The 24165-nt window shown below is 42.3% G+C and overlaps 1 protein-coding gene across 1 annotated transcript in view; it reads right to left on the minus strand.

Moving 5' to 3' along the window:
- LOC139380915 (glycoprotein endo-alpha-1,2-mannosidase-like protein) overlaps window positions 1–24165 on the minus strand; it is a 34270-nt gene that overhangs the window by 4345 nt on the left and 5760 nt on the right. Inside the window, exon 3 of the mRNA XM_071124081.1 lies at window positions 8479–8555. Within this exon, the coding sequence (XP_070980182.1) occupies window positions 8479–8555 (77 nt within the window). The remainder of the gene's footprint in view (window positions 1–8478; window positions 8556–24165) is intronic.

The raw sequence follows: 24165 nt of genomic DNA on the forward strand, positions 1-24165 counted from the left end.
CATAGCCAAAGACACGACAATACATTTGCAAAAATGTCTAAACCTGTTTTCACTTCGTCAATATGGGGTATTGTGTTGAGATTGCTGAGGATTTCTTTGAAATGTCATCCATTTTAGAATAAGTCTAATGTAACAATGTGGAAAAAGTCAAGGAGTCTGAATACTTTCCTAAGGCACTGGTGTGTGTGTGTGTGTGTGTGTGTGTGTGTGTGTGTGTGTGTGTGTGTGTGTGTGTGTATACAGTTGATGTCGGAAGTTTACATACACTTAGGTTGGAGTCATTAAAACTCGTTTTTCAACCACTCCACATATTTCTTGTTAACAAACTATAGTTTTGGCAAGTTTATTTATTTGTATTTATTTATTTCACCTTTATTTAACCAGGTAGGCAAGTTCTCATTTACAATTGCGACCTGGCCAAGATAAAACAAAGCAGTTCGACACATACAACAACACAGAGTTACACATGGAGTAAAACAAACATACAGTCAATAATACAGTAGAAAAATAAGTATATATACAATGTGAGCAAATGAGGTGAGATAAGGGAGATAAAGACAAACAAAAAAAAGGCCATGGTGGCGAAGTAAATACAATAAGGCAAGTAAAACACTGGAATGGTAGATTTGCAGTGGAAGAATGTGCAAGGTAGAGATAGAAATAATGGGGTGCAAAGGAGCAAAATAAATAAATACAGTAGGGGGAGAGGTAGTTGTTAGGGCTAAATTATAGATGGGCTATGTACAGGTGCAGTAATCTGGGAGCTGCTCTGACAGCTGGTGTTTAAAGCTAGTGAGGGAGATAAGTGTTCCCAGTTTCAGAGATTTTTGTAGTTCGTTCCAGTCATTGGCAGCAGAGAACTGGAAGGAGAGGCGGCCAAAGGAAGAATTGGTTTTGGGGGTGACCAGAGAGATATACCCGCTGGAGCGCGTGCTACAGGTGGATGCTGCTATGGTGACCAGCGAGCTGAGATAAGGGGGGACTTTACCTAGCAGGGTCTTGTAGATGACCTGGAGCCAGTGGGTTTGGCGACGAGTATTAAGCGAGGGCCAGCCAAAGAGAGCGTACAGGTCGCAGTGGTGGGTAGTATATGGGGCTTTGATGACTAAACTGATGGCACTGTGATAGACTGCATCCAATTTATTGAGTAGGGTATTGGAGGCTATTTTGTAAATGACATCGTCGAGGATCGGTAGGATGGTCAGTTTTACAAGGGTATGTTTTGAACGGTTGAAAAGCATGCATTTGGTTTTGCTAGTGTTTGAGAGCAGTTGGAGGCCACGGAAGGAGAGTTGTAATGGCATTTAAGCTCTCCTGGAGGGTTGTTAATACAGTGTCCAAAGAAGGGCCAGACGTATACAGAATGGTGTCGTCTATGTAGAGGTGGATCAGAGACTCTCCAGCAGCAAGAGCGACATCATTGATGTATACAGAGAAGATAGTCGGTCCAAGAATTGACCCCTGTGGAACCCCATAGAGACTGCCAGAGGCCCAGACAACAGGCCCTCCAATTTGACACACTGAACTCTATCAGAGAAGTAGTTGGTGAACCAGGCGAGGCAATAATTTGAGAAACCAAGGCTATCGAGTCTGCCGATGAGGATGTGGTGATTGACAGAGTCGAAAGCCTTGGCCAGGTCAATGAATATGGCTGCACAGTATTGTTTCTTATCGATGGCGGTTAAGATATCGTTTAGGACCTTGAGCGTGGCTGAGGTGCACCCATGACCAGCTCTGAAACCAGATTGCATAGCGGAGAAGGTATCGTGGGATTCGAAATGGTCGGTAATCTGTTTGTTGACTTGGCTTTCGAAGACCTTAGAAAGGCAGGGTAGGATAGATATAGGTCTGTAGCAATTTGGGTCAAGAGTGTCCCCCCCTTTGTGTCCCCCAATCTTTGGGAAGCTCAGACAACACGGAAGAGAGGTTGAACAGGCTAGTAATAGGGGTGGCAACAATTCCGGCAGATAATTTTAGAAAGGGTCCAGATTGTGTAGCCCGGCTGATTTGTAGGGGTCCAGATTTTGCAGCTCTTTCAGAACATCTGTTGACTGGATTTGGGAGAAGGAGAAATGGGGAAGGTTTGGGCGAGTTGCTGTGGGGGGTGCAGTGCTGTTGACCGGGGTAGGGGTAGCCAGGTGGAAAGCATGGCCAGCCGTAGAAAAATGCTTATTGAAATTCTCAATTATAGTGGATTTATCGGTGGTGACAGTGTTTCCTCTCTTCAGTGCAGTGGTCAGCTGGGAGGAGGTGTTCTTATTCTCCGTGAACTTTACAGTGTCCCAGAACTTTTTTGAGTTTGTGTTGCAGGAAGCAAATTTCTGCTTGGTTTCTAGCTTCCCTGAAAAGTTGCATATCACTGGGGCTGTTCAATGCTAATGCAGAACGCCATAGGATGTTTTTGTGTTGGTTAAGGGCAATTGGTTAGGACATCTACTTTGTGCATGACATGAGTAATTTCTCCAACAATTGTTTACAGACAGATTATTTCACTTATAATTTGCTGTATCACAATTCTAGTGGGACAGAAGTTTACATACACTAAGTTGACTGTGCCATTAAACAGCTTGGAAAATTCCAGAAAATGATTTCATGGCTTTAGAAGCTTATGATAGGCTAATTGACATCATTCGAGTCAATTGGAGCTGTACCTGTGGCGGTATTTCAAGGCCAACCTTCAAACTCAGTGCTTGACATCATGGGAAAATCAAAAGAAATCAGCCAAGACATCAGAAAATAGATTGTAGACGTCCACAAGTCTGGTTCATCCGTTGGAGCAATTTCCAAACGCCTGAAGGTACCACGTTCATTTGTACAAACAATAGTACGCAAGTATAAACACCATGGGACCACGCAGCCGTCTTCCAGCTCAGGAAGGAGGGGCGTTCTGTCTCCTAGAGATTAATGTACTTTGGTGCGAAAAGTGCAAAACAATCCCAGAATAACAGCGAAGGACCTTGTGAAGATGCTGGAGGAAACAGATACAAAAGTATCTATATCCACAGTAAAACGAGTCCTATATCAACATAACCTGAAAGTCTGCTTAGCAAGGAAGAAGCCACTGCTCCAAAACCGCCATAAAAAGGCAAAGACTACGGTTTGCAACTGCACATTGGGACAAAGATGGGACTTTTTGGAGAAATATCCTCTGGTCTGAAGAATCAAAAATAGAACTGTTTGGTCATAATGACCATCGTTATGTTTGGAGGAAAAAGGGGGATGCTTGCAAGCCGAAGAACACCATCCCAACCGTGAAGCACTTGGGTGGCAGCATCATGTTGTGTGGGTGCTTTGCTGCAGGATGGACTGGTGCACTTCACAAAAAAAGATGGCATCAAAATTGTGGATATATTGAAGCAACATCTCAAGACATCAGTCAGGAAGTTTAAGCTTGGTCACAAATGTGTCTTCCAAATGGACAATGACCCCAAGCATACTTCCAAAGGTGTGGCAAAATGGCTTAAGGACAATGAAGTCAAGGTATTGGAGTGGCCATCACAAAGCCCTGACCTCAATCCCATAGAAAATGTGTGGGCAGAACTGAAAAAACCTGACTCAGTTACACCAGCTCTGTCAGGAGGAAGCTTGTGGGAAGCTTATGGAATGCTACCCAAAACGTTTGACCCGAGTTAAACAATTTAAAGGCAATGCTACCAAATACCAATTGAGTGTATGTAAACTTCTGACCCACTGGGAATGTGATGAAAGAAATAAAAGCTGAAATAAATACTTTTTCGTACGATTATTCTGACATTTCACATTCTTAAAATAAAGTGGTGATCCTAACTGACCTAAGACAGGGAATTTATAAATGTCAGGAATTGTGAAAAAGTGAGTTTAAATGTATTTGGCTAAGGTGTATGTAAACTTACAACTTCAACTGTTTGTATATATAGAACCTGTCAACATTTTGCACACGCCTACTCATTCAAGGGTTTTTCTTTATTTTTACTATTTTCTGCATTATAGAATAATGAAGACATCATAACTATGAAATAACACATATGGAATCATGTTGTAACCAAAGAATTGTTAAACAAGTCAAAGTATATTTTATATTTGAGATTCTTCACAGAAGCCACCCTTTGCCTTGAAAGACAGCTTTGCACACTCTTGGCATTCTCTCAACCAGCTTCAATTAACAGGTGTGCCTGGTTAATTTGTGGAATTGTTTTCCTTAATGTGTTTGAGCCAATTAGTTGTGTTGTGACAAGGTAGGGGTGGTATACAGAAGATAGCCTTATTTGGTAAAAGACCACATCCATATTATGACAAGAACAGCTAAAATAAGCAAAGAGAAAGGACAGTCTATCACTACTTTAACTTCTTGATCCTACTTGAGACGCAGATGTCTCAACTAGGCACCTGGAAATGCAAATGCGCTACGCTAAATGCTAAATGTACTCGTTAAAACTCAAACGTTCATCAAAATACACATGCAGGGTATAGAATTAAAGCTACACTCGTTGTGAATCTAGCCAACAAGTCAGATTTTTAAAATGCTTTTCGGCGAAAGCATGAGAAGCTATTATCTGATAGCATGCAACACCCCAAAATGCCTGAATGCGACGTAAACAAAAGATTTAGCGTAACCGGCGCTACACAAAACGCAGAAATAAAATATAAAACATTCATTACCTTTGACGAGCTTCTTTCTTGGCACTCCTATATGCCCCATAAACATCACTATTGGGTCTTTTTTTTGATTAAATCGGTCCATATATACCCAAAATAGCCATCTATGGAAGCTGTGTAATTCAGAAAAAAACATTGTTTTAAAACGCAGCGTCATTTTTTTAAATTAAAAAAGTCGACGATAAACTTTCACAAAACACTTCGAAATACTTTTGTAATCCAACTTTAGGTATTAGTAAACGTTTATAATCTATCAAAATGATCACGGGGCGATGTGTATTCAATAGCTCCTCGTCTTCAAATCAATGGCCGAAAATGTGCACTTCAAAACATCCTGGCGGAGACCGGAAGAAATGGAATCCAGTTAGTTGGTTTTACCAACAAATAACTCCCCGGATAATGACGACAATGGCGACATCGTGTGGAATCTGTAGGAATTGCATGCAGGTCCATAATTAATTTTGTGCCCTTTTAACAATCCATGAAAGTGACGCATGGATATTATTTTTAGCTTTCAGTGAGCAGTTTTTCTTGCGCTTTTCGATGAAACACACAATCTGTTATAGTCACAGCCGTGATTTAACCAGTTTTAGAAACTTCAGAGTGTTTTCTATCCACACATACTAATCATATGCATATACTATATTCCTGGCATGAGTAGCAGGACGCTGAAAAGTTGCGCGATTTTTAACAGAATGTTCGAAAAAGGAGGGGGTAGGCTTAAGAGGTTTTAAGACAGTGGTTCCCAAACTTTTTATAGTCCCGTACCCCTTCAAACATTCAACCTCCAGCTGCGTACCCCCTCTAGCACCGGGGTCAGCACACTCTCAAATGTTGTTTTTTGCCATCATTGTATGCCTGCCACACACACACTATACGATACATTTATTAAACATAAGAATGAGTGAGTTTGTCACAACCTGGCTCGTGGGAAGTGACAAACAGCTCTTTTAGGATCAGGGCACAAATAATAATAATCAATAATTTTGCTTTTTATTTAACCATCTTACATGTAAAACCTTGTTTGTTAATTGAAAATTGTGAATAACTCACCACAGGTTAATGAGAAGGGTGTGCTTGAAAGGATGCACATAACTCTGCAAGGTTGTACAAGAGAGAGTCTTAGCCTTAAATCATTTTCCACACACAGTATGTTCCTGTATTTAGTTTTCATGCTAGTGAGGCCCGAGAATCCACTCTCACAATAGGTACGTGGTTGCAAAGTTCAAGTGCAAGTTCAAATCCCTGAGCTGACAAGGTACAAATCTGTCGTTCTGCCCCTGAACAGGCAGTTAACCCACTGTTCCTAGGCCGTCATTGAAAATAAGAATTTGTTCTTAACTGACTTGCCTAGTTAAATCATGGTAAAATTAAAAAGGTCATCAGTGTCTCACGTTTTGCCCAGACAGGATACTCTGAGCGCAGCCCAATCCAGAAATCTGGCAGTGGCTTCTGATTTAAATTACATTTTCACAGAACCGCTTGTTGTAATTTCGATGAGGCTCTCTTGTTCAGATATCGGTAAGTGGACTGGAGGCAGGGCATGAAAGGGATGACAAATCCAGTTGTTTGTGTCATCTTTCGGGACACACAAAACAAAATCATACAATGATGGAAAGACCTGTGTGTTGTCCTTGTTAATGCAGACAGAGAAGAGCTCCAACTTCTTAATCGTAGCCTCAATTTTGTCCCCCACATTGAATATAGTTGCAGAGAGTCCCTGTAATCCAAGATTCAGATCATTCAGGCGAGAAAAAACATCACCCAGATAGGCCAGTCGTGTGAGAATCTCGTCAGTAAAAACTTTAAGCTCGTCTCTCAGTTAATTTTTTTTGTCTACTTTGCCCCTTGATAACCAGCTCAGGGGCCTTGTTTCAGGGGCTTGCTTTAATAAAGTTAACAATTTTCACTGTAGTGTCCAAAACGTCCTTCAAGCTGTTAGGCATTCCCTTGGCACCAAGAGCCTCTTGGTGGATGCTGCAGTGTACCCAAGTGGCGTCGGGAGCAACTGCTTGCATGCGCGTTACCACTCCACTATGTCTCCCTGTCATGGCTTTTGCGCCATCAGTAGAGATACCAACTCATCTTGACCACCAAAGTCCATTTAATGTCACAAAACTGTCCACTACTTTAAAAATATCCTCTCCTGTTGTCCTGGTTTCCAGTGGTTTGCAGAAGATGATGTTATCCTTAATTAATCCCCCATAAACGTAACGGACATATACCAGGAGCTGTGCCAGGCCCGCCACGTCTGTTGACTCATCCAGCTGTAACGCATAAAATTCACTGGTTTCAAGACATTTCCTGCCATGTCACTGATGCGTCGTGAAACAGTGTTGTTTGATGAAGGCATTGTCTGTATAGTTTTTGGGGGGGCCTTTTCCCCCAGCATTGTCCCAGCTGCGGCGGCAGGAATAATTAAGTCCTCTACAATAGTATGGGGCTTGCCTGTCCTAGCCATTCGATAGCTCACCATATAAGACACTTCTAGCCCCTTCTTATTAATGGTATCTGTTGCTTTTATACATGTCTTACTACTCTAAAGCTGTCTTAATTCTCACTCAAAAAACTCCCGTGGCTTTTTTTTGTTTTGTTTCTTTGCAAGAGTGAAGGTTTCATTGAGTTGTGAGATAGTAATTTTGCACATATAACACACTGTGGCTAAGGAAAGGCACTACTCCCAATATAAGTGAACCCCAAATCAATGTAGTTCTCATAATATTTGAGCCTCTTTGTGCTTTCCCGGGTAAGAGGCACTAGCTTTTCAGCTACATGAGATTCACAACTGTCAATGTCCATGCTAGCTGGGTTAACAACATGTAGAATTACTGATGCTAGCATTGGATGTGCTTGTGGAAGCAGAACAACTTGTGTCGTCAACAGGTACAGGTGTAGTAGTGCTGGTAGTAGCAGTACTACCAGTAGAGCTGGTATGTGTCTCTATGGACGTGGGCCGTACTTTTTTTAAACCATTTATCCATTTTCGAGCAAACTGAATGAGCAGCACCTACGTTTGGCTACATACGGACCGTTAGTGGAATTCCCATGAGAGCGTAACGGTTAATGTGATTGGATGTTAATTATTTGACTAGGCTACCTGTATTTGACATTGTGTTGTTATTTCGCTGAACACTAGATGGTTTAATTTTATTTTGGGCAGTGAAACAAGGCTACTCAGGTGAGGGGAAAAAAACTCACCCAAATGTATAGCCCTGTTGGAAAATATAAATGGACTGTGAAAATTTGAAGGAAAAAAAAGTGAATCACATTTTTATTTAGCATACCCCCAACAGCATTGCGCGTACCTGTACCCCAGTTTGTTAATACCTGCTTTAATACATGAAGGTCAGACAATTAGGAAAATGTCAAGAACTTGAAAAAATGTTTGAAGTGCAGTCGCAAAAAACAACAAACGCTATGATGAAACTGGCTCTCATGAGGACCGCCACAGGAAAGGAAGAAAATAGTAAAAATAAAGAAAAACCCTTAAATCAGTAGGTGTGTCCAAACTTTTGACTAGTACAGTATCTACCTACCTATCTACATACATACATACATGCATACATACTCACTCACTCCGGACTCCGAAATTGCTCGTCTTAATATTTCTATATTTTGTAAGTTCATTCATACTGCACTGTTGGAGATAGGAACACAAGCATTTCGCTACACCCACAATAACATCTGCTAAACATGTGTAAACGACCAATAGAATTTGATTTGAAGTGAACTGTGTCTCAGTCCTTTAAAAGGGTCTATGTTGACTGAAAACTACTGTTTCAACAAAGTTTTACTTTGTGTCCACTTCAGTTTGAAGTTATTCTAAACAAAGACAAGACCTACCTGTCGATGATATACTTGATGTTGTCATGGACACTGTGGTCGCTCCGCCCTCTGTAAGGCTGGAGGTGAAATGCAACCTGGGAAGAAAATAACAAAACATCTTAGTCCACAGCTTTCCATTCATTGCATTGTTGTCACATATTTGTAAGTGTGTCTATGCAGCCAGCCCAACCATCTAAGGTGATGAGTTAGTATTTGAGTATTATACTCAAAGTCTAGAGAATATTCACATTTGGAAAGGTGACAGGAGATGGGCTGTGTTCAGCTGCCCCTTGGGTCTAATTGAGAGCTATTCAAAGCCTAAGGACGCAGCAGGAGCAATACATCCATTATTATGCAGCCATTATAATAAGCAGTTGTTACAACAATGGCAAAATGGCTTCAAGTGTTGTGTCCAAATACTGGTGGAGCCAACAAATAAAATAATCTGACCAGAGAGGTCCAGGACCTGAACAACAGTTTGCAGTTCTCCCAGGGTCTGCTCGATGAGTTTAATCGGGAAACGGCAAGATGACGACAATCTGTAAGCCTCTGAGAGAGAACATTAGTTCTGTATGTGAATCCATGATAACAATGACAGAGAAATCAGATTATATCGAAGGAGAAAATCATTCCGGGTGACTACCTCATGAAGCTGGTTGAGAGAATGCCAAGAGTATGCAAAGCCATCATCAAGGCAAACGGTGGCTACTTGGAAGAATCTCAAATATAAAATATATTTTGATTTGTTTAACAGTTTTTTGGTTACTACATGATTCCATATGTGTTATTATTTCATAGTGTTGATGTATGCACTATTATTCTACAATGTAGAAAATAGTAAAAATAAAGAAAAACCCTAGAACGAGTAGGTGTTTCCAAACTTTTGACTGGTACTGTATATTCAGAACCATATCCCAGTAATGCTTAGACAAGATCTCATGTCAAGTGTTATTGAAGTAGTGTGGGTCCAGGGTCACCTGCCTCATCTAAAGCCTATTATTTTGATTTGTTGCTATAAGCCACCAAGTGCTAACAGTCAGTATCTAAATAATGTGTGTGAAATGCTTGATAGTGTATTTGATGTAAACAGAGAAGTCTACTTTCTTGGAAACTTTAAAATTGACTGTTTTTCATCAAGCTGTCCGCTCAAGAGGAAGCTTCTCGCTGTAACCAGTGCCTTTTAATCTGGTTCAGGTTATTAATCAATTTACCAAGGTGTTTACAAACACTAAAGGAACAAGATCATCCATACAGTATGTATGGATGATCAAATGTTTACTAATACTGTGGAACTCTTTTCTAAAGCTGTCTCCGTACCCATTGGATGCAGTGGTCACAATATAGTGGCTATATCCAGGAGAACCAAGGTTCAAAAAGCTGGGCCTAAAATAGTGTATAAAGAGATCATACAAAAGATTTAGCTGTGACTCTTATGTGGATGATGTAAAAAAAAATATTTGTTTGTCTGATTTATGAAATTGCTTCATCCAGTTATTGATAAACATGCACCTGTTAAGAAACTGACTGTTAGAACTGTTAAGGCTCCATGGTATTGGTGAGGAAATTAGAAACTGACTGTTAGAACTGTTAAGGCTCCATGGTATTGGTGAGGAAATTAGAAACTGACTGTTAGAACTGTTAAGGCTCCATGGTATTGATGAGGAAATTAGAAACTGACTGTTAGAACTGTTAAGGCTCCATGGTATTGGTGAGGAAATTAGAAACTGACTGTTAGAACTGTTAAGGCTCCATGGTATTGGTGAGGAAATTAGAAACTGACTGTTAGAACTGTTAAGGCTCCATGGTATTGATGAGGAAATTAGAAACTGACTGTTAGAACTGTTAAGGCTCCATGGTATTGGTGAGGAAATTAGAAACTGTATGGTTGACCGAAAGGGGGCAAAAGGAAAGGCGAATAAGTCTGGCAGCACATCTGACATCTGAAAAATGACGTGACTAAACTTAACAAAAAGAAGAAGAAACTGTATTAATGAAACCAAGATCAATGATATAAAGAACGATGGGAGAAAACAACTTTGCCGTACTTTAAGTTAAATGATTGTCAGAAAGACAAATTCAACTCCATCTTTCATTGAAGCAGATGGCTTATTCATCACAAAAACCATTTGATGTTGCCAATTATTTTAATGATTACTTCATTGGCAAAGTGGGAAAACTTAAGCAGGAAATGCCAACAACGAACAGTGAGCCAACGTATTAATGCATAAAGAAACAAATAATGAAAGAAAAGCAAGTCGGAAGTTTACATACACCTCAGCCAAATACATTTAAACTCAGCTTTTCACAATTCCTTACATTTAATCCTAGTAAAGATTCCCTGTTTTAGGTCAGTTAGCATCACCACTTTATTTTAAGAATGTGAAATGTCAGAATAATAGTAGAGAGAATGATTTATTTCAGCTTGTATTTCTTTCATCATATTCCCAGTGGGTCAGAAGTTTGCATACACTACATTAGTATTTGGTAGCATTGCCTTTAAATTGGGTCCAACGTTTTGGGTAGACTTCCACAAGCTTCCCACAATAAGTTGGGTGAATTTTGCTCCTGACAGAGCTGGTGTAACTGAGTCAGGTTTGTAGGCCTCCTTCCTCGCACACGCTTTTTCAGTTCTTCCCACAAATGATTTATGATTGAGGTCAGGGCTTTGTGATGGCCACTCCAATACATTGACTTTGTTGTCCTTAAGCCATTTTGCCACAACTTTGGAAGTATGCTTGGGGTCATTGTCCATTTGGAAGACCCATTTGCGACCAAGCTTTAACTTCCAGACTGATGTCTGAAGATGTTGCCTCAATATATCCACATAATTTTCCTGCCTCATGATGCCATCAATTTTGTGAAGTGCACCAGTCCCTCCTGCAGCAAAGCACCCCCACAACATGATGCTGCCACCCCTATGCTTCATGGTTTGGATGGTGTTCTTCGGCTTGCAAGCCTCCTCCTTTTTCCTCCAAACATAACAATGGTCATTATGGCCAAACAGTTCTATTTTTGTTTCATCAGACCAGAGGACATTTCTCCAAAAAGTACGATCTTTGTCCCCATGTGTAGTTGCAAACTTTAGTCTGGCTTTTTTTTATGGCGGTTTTGGAGCAGTGGATTCTTCCTTTCTGAGCGGCCTTTTGGGTTATGTTGATATAGGACTCGTTTTACTGTGGCTATAGATATGTTTCTACCTGTTTCCTCCATCATCTTCACAAGGTCCTTTGCTGTTGTTGTGGGATTGATTAGCACTGTTCGCACCAAAGTACGTTCATCTCTAGGAGACAGAATGCATCTCCTTCCTGAGCGGTAAGACGGCTGCGTGGGTCCATGGTGTTTATACTTGCGTACTATTGTTTGTACAGATGAACGTGGTAACTTCAGGCATTTGGAAATTGCTCCCAATAATACATCAGACTTGTGGAGGTCTAAAAAAAAATCTGAGGTCTTGGCTGATTTCTTTTGATTTTCCCATGATGTCAAGCAAAGAGGCACTGAGTTTGAAGGTAGGCCTTGAAATACATCCACAGGTTCACCTCCAACTGACTCAAATTATGTTAATTAGCCTATCAGAAGCTTCCAAAGCCATGACATAATTTTCAGGAATTTTCCAAGCTGTTTAAAGGCACAGTCAACTTAGTGTATGTAAACTTCTGACCCACTGGACTTGTGATACAGTGAATTATAAGTGACATAATCTGTAAACAATTGTTGGAAAAATGTAGATGTCTTAACCGACTTGCCAAAACTATAGTTTGTTAACAAGGAATTTGTGGAGTGGTTGAAAAACAAGTTTTTATGACTCCAACCTAAGTGCATGTAAACTTCTAACTTCAACTGTACATGTCAGCAACCACAGCTAATGAAGTCACTGAAACCCTTAACAAGGAATTGCAGTCAGTTTTGGAATGAGTGGCCAGTAATAAACTGGTCCTGAACATCTCTAAAACTAAGAGCATTTTATTTGGTACAAATCATTCCCTACGCTCTAGACCTCAGCTGAATCTGGTAATGAATGCTGTGGCTGTTGGACAAGTTGAGGAAACTAAATTACTTGGTGTTACCTAAGATTACAAACTGTCATGGTCAAAAACATATAGGTTCAATGGTTGTAAAGATGGGGAGAGGTCTGTCTGTGATAAAGAGATGGTCTGATATTTTGACACCACACTCCACTGTAGTTTGATCTTATCTTGATTCTTGTCCAGTCGTGGTCAAGTGCTGCTAAGAAAGACCTAGTTAAGCTGCAGCTGGTCCAGAACAGAGCAGAACGTCTTGTTCTTCATTGTAATCAGAGGGCAAATATAAATACTATGCATGCCAGTCTCTCTTGAGGAGGAGAGACTGACTGCATCACTTCCTGTTTTTATAAGAAACATTCATGTCTTGAAAATTCCAAATTGTTTGCATAGTCAAGTCACACACAGCTCTGACACACATACACTAACCCCACCAGACATGCCACCAGGGGTCTTTTCACAATCCCCAAATCCCGAACAAACTCAATAAAGTGCACAGTATTATATAGATCCATTATTGCATGGCACTCCCTTCATCTCCTATTGCTCAAATGAACAGCAAACCTTATTTAAAAAAACAGATAAAGCAACACCTCCCGGCACAACGCCCCTCCCCTATTGGACCGAGATATATATTTTTTTACCCCTTTTTCTTCCCAATTTCATGGTATCCAATTGTTAGTAGCTACTATGTTGTCTCATTGCTACAACTCCCGTATGGGCTTGGGAGAGATGAAGGTTGAAAGTCAACCAAGCCGCACTGCTTCTTAACACAGCGCGCATCCAACCTGGAAGCCAGCCGCACCAATGTGTCATTTTTAAATGAAGGTAGTTCTATCCTTGAACTGTTCTTGTTTATTAATGTTCTGTATTATGCCATGCTCTACTTATCATTGAAAATTGAACCACAAATTGTGGCTGATATTTGAACCCCAGCTCTCAAGCATGTATAACTGCAACAGTCATATTTCTCGGCCAACAGAAGTGGACGAAGTGGGTGCCCAGAAATGTCCTCATACGATATTAACACTCACAAGTGTTAATATGTTGACCAATCTTTACAGACTGTGTTATAGGATTGTCTCAGACAATGACTGTTTCAGCACTGGTGTTATGCCATGACAAATAACCTGACCCATCTATCCCATGTTCATTCGTCATCCCCTAAAGCCCAGTGAATCATAGTTCTATTCCAGCCGACTATTCCTCCATGAGGAACCGAGTGGCTGAACACACGATGGATCAGCTACGGAACAAATACAAAAATATTTAACTTGAATTTTTTAAGAGTAAGAGTGGAGAATTTCACTACTTTGAATTATATATGATCAATGTGGACCACTTTTCTTCTCTCGCAACGGGTTCTGCAGGGGCCCAGCATGAAAGAAACTGGATGGATAGAGCCGTAAGCAGAATGGAAGCAGCAACACCTCGCCAGTTTGATAACATGCGTCTGCTGCTTTTGATGTAGATCCATCATTCTCACCTGACGCTTGATTAAATTCCTGTCTGAGCTCCGCCTCGCCACGCCCTGGTTCTGTCTGCTAAGACTTGCTTTATCTTGGCCAAGTCGCAGTTGTAAATGAGAACTTGTTCTCAACTAGCTTCCCTGGTTAAATAAAGGTGACATTTTATTTTAATTCTAAAGTAGCACTATCCTATTATACTTTGTTATCGTTATCGGGTTAGCTAGTGTTTAACGCGGGCTGTGGAGATTAAAGTGCCAAACATGGTGTAGGTTTAGCATGTTGTGCATTTTTCATGACTGGGAAATGTCTTTTATGCTATAAAAAGACTTATCATTATGGAGTTAGTATACCATTCTCTATGGAGAATAAAGCTCTAAACATTTTGCACATTGTTAGGCTATGCATGTTTTGTATTTTTCATGGAGTGGGAATTGTCTTTGTCTTATTATGGCGAGGAACTGTAGCCAAGTATAGTGCATTCGATTAAGATAGGTTGGAGTAGGGGGTATGGCAGTAGTGAAATGAAAGTGAGTGGCTACTGGGCCTTCCTTACCAGTTGCCGTGGTAATATAACTCTTGGTGACACCAAGGGCTCAAAGTGTCACCATGACATTGGGACAGAAGTTCGCTAATGGATTGGAGTGATGCAGTCTAAGGATGGGAGGCGAGGCGTTTTTAAACTGTTGTCCTGTATAGTTAAATGTAGACATGGGGAGAAAATTGCTGTTATCGCTAATGGTGGCAGCTAAGTGCTTCAGTGTCAGATGAAAATATCTTTGAATTCGGAGCCCCCTTGGCAGGGTAGTTCACTATGGCTGTGTAGGCCATTCGTCTGAAATCCGTGTCGAAGGCGATAAGTGTAGGAACAGCTCTCCGTAATCTGATTAACATCTCAAGGCAAGGTATCATTAGAGAGAAAGTTACAACTCTTTCTGTGCTAATAACTTGGATTAAAAGCTGAGTGGCTCGGCTGTAAAAAAAAAAAAATAATCCATTTGCGTTTTTAAAGCCTGCCGTTTCACTGACTGTCTAATTATTTCTCCCTAAGAGAAAGAGCTGTCACCATCTCAACTCACGCTCGCCGCAGATGACACCGTTGGAATAGCCCGCTCATGTTCCACCCGAGACACATAAGCCCATTACACAGCAGCAATTTAGACATAAATGAGAGACCCAAGCAAACCAAGAGCATTTCTCACAGACAGGCCCAGCCCTATCACCATCACCAGAACAAAGAATAGGCTGAATCGAGTAGAATACAACCTAATGCACTGTAACAGGCCCTTAGGAGGGGATTTCAACCATCCGTTAAACTACCAAGACAGCATTTCAAAACAGTCAACACCATACAGTATTGAACGTATCATGAGATGTTGCCGCTTCCTACTTCCAATAACGTTTCAGTTATATTAGTTCAATTCAGTAGGGTTCTGCACGCTAAGTTGTCAACTTCTCATTAACATCAACGTCTAGCAGGCACACCAACTATGCACCCCAAATGGCACCCTAGTCCCTATGTAATGCACTACTTTTGACCAGGGCCCCTAATTAGTGCACTATCAATGGAATAGGGTGCCATTTGGGACACACCCAAGTCTTGTGAGATGGAAGATGGTAGCTGCATGCTGTGCTGGGCATCTGGAGATGGGGAAGTGTGCCTGACAGCATGGCCTGCCCACACATGGGCCTCTCTGTACTGCTGCTGCTGTGCAACATGCCCTACTTTTCTGCCCCTTGGGGCCCGGATTGTTCAGGGAGGAAAACTGAGTCATGGGACCATTACCCCCGCCTATCCCGATTCCCCCCCCCCCGAGCCCACAAACAGCCCCTCAAGGGCCAAAGGGGAGTTTCAGCCTGAGCTACTCTCCAAGCAAGCAGAGTGTGACCACAATTGTTCAACTCAGTGGAGCTCTGGAGCCTTCAACCGCAAGAGGATGTGCTCTTAAACTCCAACCGTGCATACATAATACAAAAGCTGTGTGGGTGTCCATACTTGATTTAGGGGCTTTTTCCGATGCTATTCTTATATAAACAAAACAGTATTTTTTCTGCAATGTCATCTAGTGTAAGGTCCTACATTTGGGAGTCTAAGTCAGTGCCATAGTAGTATTGCCTGGCTACCCAGACTCCTCGCTCTGACCAAACGCTACGCCACACCCACCATAGAGGTTAGTTTATTTTCCGTAATGAGTCTGGATCTGAGTACCTCCTCAATCCTTCACCGAATGTGAACACTCCGTCTGATTGGTCCAGAAACTGATGATACTCTGATACTGATACTCTGATTGGTTTGAGACGATCCAATCGCTGATGACTTTGTTTTGTACAACACCCCTCGTGCCCACCGTCACCACAAACGACCCCAACCCTGGTAGACTAGTCTAGACCTGTTCTGGCCTGTGTTTCTAAGGCTTTTTCAGACTGTGAAGATTCAGCGTGTCTGTCTCGGGACTGTCTGCTGTTATTCTGACCACGTCACACACAGAGCTCCCTTGGATTGCTCTGCTAAGTGGCAAGTTATAAAGGCTCTGTAGCCTCAGTGGGATCACCTCAGCTCAGACTGCAAAGAGAAGTTCCGTCACGACAGATCTGACAGGAGAGGGATGACAAGACTGATAAACAGAGAGATGGACTGACTGAGCAGGTACCATGTAAGACGTTCACCTGCAACAGTGACAAACACTTCACGCTGGTGCCAACTAAAGACTTTTTCTTCTAGTCTCTTTCTTTGACAACACCATTTGTGTCCATGAAAGATAACATCATTTATCGTTCATGTACTGCATTCACATTTCCTTTGAAGAGGCTATTTGGGACCTCAAATAAATGATTGCTCACTTTTGCTCCGAAGGATCCCTCAAAAGGAGCACAATAAAAAAAGATACTCCAAGTGAGCTGTACTGGCTTTATCCGGCAGACTCTCCCTCAGAAGGAGCACAATAGAATGTACTGTACATGGAAGTCAAAGAGCACTATGATGAAGTGAGATGGTGGGATGCTGCCGCTGAGAATAAAGGTCCGAATCCTACCTTGAAACCCATATGCTTAACACGTTTTTGCATAAGTCATGCATTGATAACAATGGGTCAAGTTATGCCCATGGATCTTATGTTAGGACTCAACCAAGAACGATTATGCATTCTACTGCTCATCCCCCATCTTACGTATTGGTGTGAAAGAGAAGGCACAATTATACATTTTGATTTGCCTTGTCTTTGCAGAACATTCCAGGAAGATTGTAATGCAACGGGGCCTCTTTTGCTTTAGAAAAATAAATGTTTGCGTGCGTCGCAGCTCAAAATTATTAGAGACCCAAGACATTTTTCTACGGTCAGCAGTTTGTAAAGATTTTTCACTAAAGGCACTCCAACAATTACTTACTTACTTACTGACTTTATTGTCCCCATGGGGAAATTCTGTTGCAGTGTGTCATGTACACATTTAAAGTGGCGTTTAAATACAAAACAAAATTGTCAATACAACTTTCATAACAGTTACATACCAATAAAAATAATAATAGTAAGAAATAAGAAATAAAACATTTTTTTTTTTTTTTAAAGACTAGCCTGCTGACCTTAGGGGAACATTCGCCCAAGCTATTTAGGAGGGATATCACACCTGGCACAAATGATTGTCTCGCTCTGTTTTTCCTGCTGAGGGGTGCCCTATACCTGCGCCCAGAGGGGAGTAATTCAAAGTCCAGGTACAGGGGGTGACTTGGGTCTAAAATTATTTTGTAAGCCTTACGGAGGGCCCTGACCTTAAAGATCTCATCCAGGCCTGTCTGTTTGACTCCAAGTACCTTGCTTGCTGTGGTAATAATCCTTCTCAGCATGTTTCTCTGGCTGACAGTGGCGTTGCGAAACCAACAAACAATACAAAAAGTTCAAATACTCTCAATAAAGGATTTGTAAAACAGAGTCAGTATAGTACAGTCTATATTAAAAGAACCCAACTTTTTGAGAAAGTACAGTCTCTGTTGGCTCTTTTTGTAGATCAGGTTTGTACATTTACTCCACTGAAGCTTATTGTCCGAAAGGACACCCAGATATTTATATTCCTCTACAATTTCTATACTCTGGCCTCTGATAGATGTTGCAGAGGTAGGTGTTGTACGCTTCCTGAAGTCTATGCACATCTCTTTGGTCTTGTTGGTATTGAGGACCAAGTGTGATTCCTCACACCACTCTACAAAGTCATCTAGGACCGGTCCATGATGTTCCTCGTCATCATGCAACAGGCTGATCAAGGCAGTGTCATCAGCGAACTTAATGAGGTGTCTGTCAGTATGGGAACTAGTACAACTATTAGTGTACAAGATGTACAGAAGCGGGGACAAAACACATCCCTGAGGAGAGCCTGTGTTGGTATTGCGTATATCCGACACATGGGGACCTATTTTGACTCGCTGTGAGCGTTGGCTCAGGAAGTCCAACAGCCACAAAACCAGCCCCCCATCTAAGGAGAAGTCCCGAATGAGTCTCTGTGCCAGAATGTAAGGCTGGATTGTGTTGAAGGCAGAAGAAAAGTCAACAAACAGAACCCTGACATGGGTAATGTCTGTAGACCAAGAATGGCATCATCAACTCCTCTGCTAGGCTGATAGGCAAACTGAAATGGGCCGAGGAGCTTCTGGGTGACACTGAGAATATGACTTTTCACAATTTTCCCAAGGCATTTCATTACTAAGGATGTCAAGGCGACAGGGCGGTAGTCATTCAGCACAGTGGGATTAGATGCTTTTTTAGGAATTTGTATAATTATTGAGTTTTCCCACAATACTGGCACATGTTGCTGGTCAAGTGAGGATTGGAAAATGTCTGTAAAAACACCAGCCAGTTGTTCAGCACAGTGCTGTAACACATGTCCACTTATTTTATCTGGGCTTTTGTGTGTGTTACATCCCCTGAACAACTTTAGAACATCAGACTGTTGAACAACAACTCTCTCAAACATTTGTAATGATGCTTCCATTTGTTTAACCTCCGACACGAAGACGTCAGATTCAAATCTTGAGAAGAAAACATTCAGTTCATTAGCCATGTTCTGGCCCTCATATCCCCCAAGGTCAGCACTGGTTTTCCCCCTGCCTATGTGGGGAGCACTAGCCATGGATTTAATCCCTGGCCAGGCCTCCCTTGCATTTCCTGAGGACAGGGTCCTCTCCACCCTTTGCTTGTATGCCTCCTTGTCCACCAGTATCTATCTTTTGATCTCACATTGTACATCTCTTAAAGCCTGTCTATCACCCCCAGCACAAACTGCCTTCTTCCTATCAAGTAGTGATTTTAGATGTTTTGATACCCGAGGCTTGTTGTTAGGGAAGATTTTACAGGTCTTAGTAGGCACAGCTGACTCAACACAGAAGTTTACATCGTCTGAAATAACATCTGTGAGTTCATCCAGATCAGAGCTGCTGTCCTCAAATACCTCCCACATTGTACAGTCAAAACACCCCTGGAGACAAGTGATACTGTTGTCATTCCAGATCTGGACAGTTTTAACTGTGCAGTGGTGGAGGGAGATCCATTTTTGGACTTTTAAAATAATGATACACTACATGACCAAAAGTATGTGGACACCTGCTCTTCGAACATCTCATTCCAAAATCATGGGCATTAATATGCAGTTGGTCCCCCTTTTGCTGCTATAACAGCCTCCAATCTTCTGGGAAGGCTTTCCACTAGATGTTGGAACATTGCTGCGGGGACTTGCTTCCATTCAGCCACAAGAGCATTAGTGAGGTTGGGCACTGATGTTGGGCGATTAGGCCTGGCTTGCAGTCGGTGTTCCAATTCATCGCAAAGGTGTTCGTTGGGGTTGAGGTCAGGGCTCTGTGCAGACCAGTCAAGTTCTTCCTCACCGATCTTGACAAACCATTTCTGTATGGACCTCGCTTTGTGCACAGGGGCATTGTCATGCTGAAACAGGAAAGGGCCTTCCCCAAACTTTTGCCACAAAATTGGAAGCACGGAATCGTCTAGAATGTCATTGTATGCTGTTGCGTTAAGATTTCCCTTCACTGGAACTAAGGGGCCTAGCCCGAACCATGAAAAACAGCCCCAGACCATTATTCCTCCTCTACCAAACTTGACAGTTGGCACTATGCATTTGGGCAGGTAGCATTCTCCTGGTATCCATTACATGAAGCTCCAGACGAACAGTTCTTGTGCTGATGTTGCTTTCTGGAGCAGTTTGGAAGTCGGTAGTGAGTGTTGCAACCGAGGACAGATAATTTTTACATGCTTCAATACTCGGTGGTCCCATTCTGTGAGCTTGTGTTGCCTACCACTTCACAGCTAAGCCGTTGTTGCTCCTAGACGTTTCCACTTCACAATAACAGCACTTACAGTTGACTGGGGCAGCTCTAGGAGGGCAGACATTTGACGAACTGACTTATTGGAAAGGTGGCATCCTATGATGGTGCCACATTGAAAGTCACTGAGCTCTTCAGTACGGGCCATTCTACTGCCAATGTTTGTCTATGGAGATTGCATGGATGTGTGTTCGATGTTATCCACCTGTCAGCCAAGGGTGTGGCTGAAATCGTCAAATCCAGTCATTTGAAGAGGTGTCCACATACAGTGTTTATAGTGTATATAGCAACAACTTAGTTGTTGTTTGTTAAAGTTATCTTTCCCTACTTTGGCTTTATTTTTTTTACTGCTCTCTCTTATTAGTAAAACTGCACTTTTTGGGTGGAAAAAATATAGGCAATTAGCTAGGACCTCTGTACTGTAACGTCCCGCTTTTTGTTCGATTACTTATGCTTATAAGGACTGAGGTCGGGGAGTTTGATATAGTTTAGTTTAACTTTACTTAGAGTACGCCGGCATTACAGGGTTATTCACGAGGCTTCCGAGCACATCTATCGGTCCCGTGTAAAACATGGAACTGGACTATTTCTGTACAATTACACAGACTGGATTATGGAATAACATTCACAACTTTACATGTACAACAGACATTTATTTTCTATACTTGTGCTCTTATAAATATTAATTTTAAAAATCGGACTGCATTATTTGCATGATTTTCTATGTAGCAGAGATTCTCATGCAAACACAAAAAACGAATCCGCTCTCAATTGTCTTTAAATGCGACCGTGTGTTGAGCAAACACAGCGTGTGTATTATTGATGCAACACAGCTGGAGAAAAGGGCTCTAGCTTAAGCCTGTCTCTCTTGTCACACTGCACTCGGTCCACATTCATTCACACAGGCACGAGGCTCGCAATGCCCCTAAAAGCAGTCTTTAAAGGCCCAGTGCAGTCAAAAACGTGATTTCCTGTGTTTTATATATATTTCAATACTTTCTGGTTGGAATAATATTGTGAAATTGTGAAAATCATAATAATGACATTTTAGTATAAGACCTGTTTGAAAAGACCGCCTGAAATGTCAGCCTGTTGCGGAAGGATGGAGTTTTAGCCTGCCTGGTGACATCACCAAATCAAATCAAATCAAATTTAATTTGTCACATACACATGGTTAGCAGATGTTAATGCAAGTGTAGAGAAATGCTTGTGCTTCTAGTTCCGACAATGCAGTAATAACCAACGAGTAATCTAGCTAACAATTCCAAAACTACTACCTTATACACACAAGTGTAAAGGGATAAAGAATATGTACATAAAGATATATGAATGAGTGATGGTACAGAGCGGCATAGGCAAGATGCAGTAGATGGTATCGAGTACAGTATATACCTATGAGATGAGTATGTAAACAAAGTGGCATAGTTTAAAGTGGCTAGTGATACATGTATTACATAAAGATGCAGTAGATGATATAGAGTACAGTATATACGTATACATATGAGATAAATAATGTAGGGTATGTAAACATTATATTAAGTAGCATTGTTTAAAGTGGCTAGTGATATATTTTACATCAATTCCCATCAATTCCCATTATTAAAGTGGCTGGAGTTGAGTCAGTGTGTTGGCAGCAGTCTGATGGCCTTGAGATAGAAGCTGTTTTTCAGTCTCTCGGTCCCAGCTTTGATGCACCTGTACTGACCTCGCATCGCGGGATGAACTGACCTCGCCTCGCGGGATGAACAGGCAGTGGCTCGGGTGGTTGTTGTCCTTGATGATCTTTATGGCCTTCCTGTGACATCGGGTGGTGTAGGTATCCTGGAGGGCAGGTAGTTTGCCCCCGGTGATGCGTTGTGCAGACCTCACTACCCTCTGGAGAGCCTTACGGTTGTGGCCGGAGCAGTTGCCGTACCAGGCGGTGATACAGCCCGACAAGATGCTCTCGATTGAGCATCTGTAGAAGTTTGTGAGTGCTTTTGAATTTCTTCAGCCTCCTGAGGTTGAAGAGGTGCTGCTGCGCCTTCTTCACAATGCTGTCTGTGTGGGTGAACCAATTCAGTTTGTCTGTGATGTGTACGCCGAGGAACTTAAAACTTACTACCCTCTCCGCTACTGTTCCATCGATGTGGATACGGGGGTGTTCCCTCTGCTGTTTCCTGAAGTCCACAATCATCTCCTTAGTTTTGTTGACGTTGAGTGTGAGGATATTTTCCTGACACCACACTCCAAGGGCCCTCACCTCCTCCCTGTAGGCCGTCTCGTCGTTGTTGGTAATCAAGCCTACCACTGTTGTGTCGTCCGCAAACTTGATGATTGAGTTGGAGGCGTGCGTGGCCACGCAGTCGTGGGTGAACAGGGAGTACAGGAGAGGGCTCAGAACGCACCCTTGTGGGGCCCCAGTGTTGAGGATCAGCGGGGTGGAGATGTTGTTACCTACCCTCACCACCTGGGGGCGGCCCGTCAGGAAGTCCAGTACCCAGTTGCACAGGGCGGGGTCGAGACCCAGGGTCTCGAGCTTGATGACGAGTTTGGAGGGTACAATGGTGTTAAATGTTGAGCTGTAGTCGATGAACAGCATTCTCACATAGGTATTCCTCTTGTCCAGATGGGTTAGGGCAGTGTGCAGTGTGGTTGAGATTGCATCGTCTGTGGACCTATTTGGGCGGTAAGCAAATTGGAGTGGGTCTAGGGTGTCAGGTAGGGTGGAGGTGATATGGTCCTTGACTAGTCTCTCAAAGCACTTCATGATGACGGAGGTGAGTGCCACGGGGCGGTAGTCGTTTAGCTCAGTTACCTTAGCTTTCTTGGGAACAGGAACAATGGTGGCCCTCTTGAAGCATGTGGGAACAGCAGACTGGGATAGGGATCGATTGAATATGTCCGTAAACACACCAGCCAGCTGGTCTGCGCATGCTCTGAGGGCGCCCGAGTGGCGCAGTGATCTAAGGCACTGCATCTCAGTGCTAGAAGCGTGCATCACTGCAGACCCTGGTTCGATTCCAAGCTGTATCACAACCAGCTGTGATTGGGAGTCCCATAGGGCGGTGCACAATTGGCCCAGCATCATCCGTGTTCGGGTCTGGCTGGGGTAGGCTGTCATTTTAAATAAGAATTTGTTCTTAACTGGCTTGCCTAGTTTAATAGCAGACCAATAGGAAAGAGTTCCAAACCTCTGCCAATAACAGGTAGTTTATGGTTTTCTACCTCCCTACTCAGACCATTCCTAGACAGTCCAAGCTAACCTGACTCATGACAGTCTTACTTGAGAAATTGCTCTTTGCTAAGAAACTATTTTCGTTTCTTTTTTACTATTTTAAGTGAAAACAATCACAGTAATGTGATTTTAATGAGATAAAAACAGCCCCATTGGACCTTTATTTCTTTTATTTATCTGTTATTTTACCAGGTAAGTTGACTGAGAACATGTTCTCATTTGCAGCAACGACCTGGGGAATAGTTACAGGGGGATGAATGAGCCAATTGTAAACTGGGGATTATTAGGTGATGGTTTGAGGGTCAGATTGGGAATTAAGCCAGGACACCAGGGTTAACACCCCTACTCTTACAATAAGTGCCATGGGGTCTTTAATGACTTCAGAGGGTCAGGACACCCGTTTAACGTCCCAACCGAAAGACGGTACCCTACACAGGGCAGTGTCACTGCCCTGGGCATTGGGATATTTTTTAGACCAGAGGAGAGAGTGTCTCCTACTGGCCCTCCAACACCACTTCCAGCAGCATCTGATCTCCTATCCAGGAACTGACCAGGACCAACCCTGCTTAACTTCAGAAGCAAGCCAGCAGTGGTATGCAGGGTTGTATGCTGCTGGCATACCAGTATTAAAACAAACAAACACACAAATGCAAGTCATCCTGCCGCACAGCTGTCTACTGA

This window comes from Oncorhynchus clarkii, chromosome 2 (genome assembly GCF_045791955.1).
Source record: "Oncorhynchus clarkii lewisi isolate Uvic-CL-2024 chromosome 2, UVic_Ocla_1.0, whole genome shotgun sequence".
Lineage (NCBI taxonomy): Eukaryota > Metazoa > Chordata > Actinopteri > Salmoniformes > Salmonidae > Oncorhynchus > Oncorhynchus clarkii.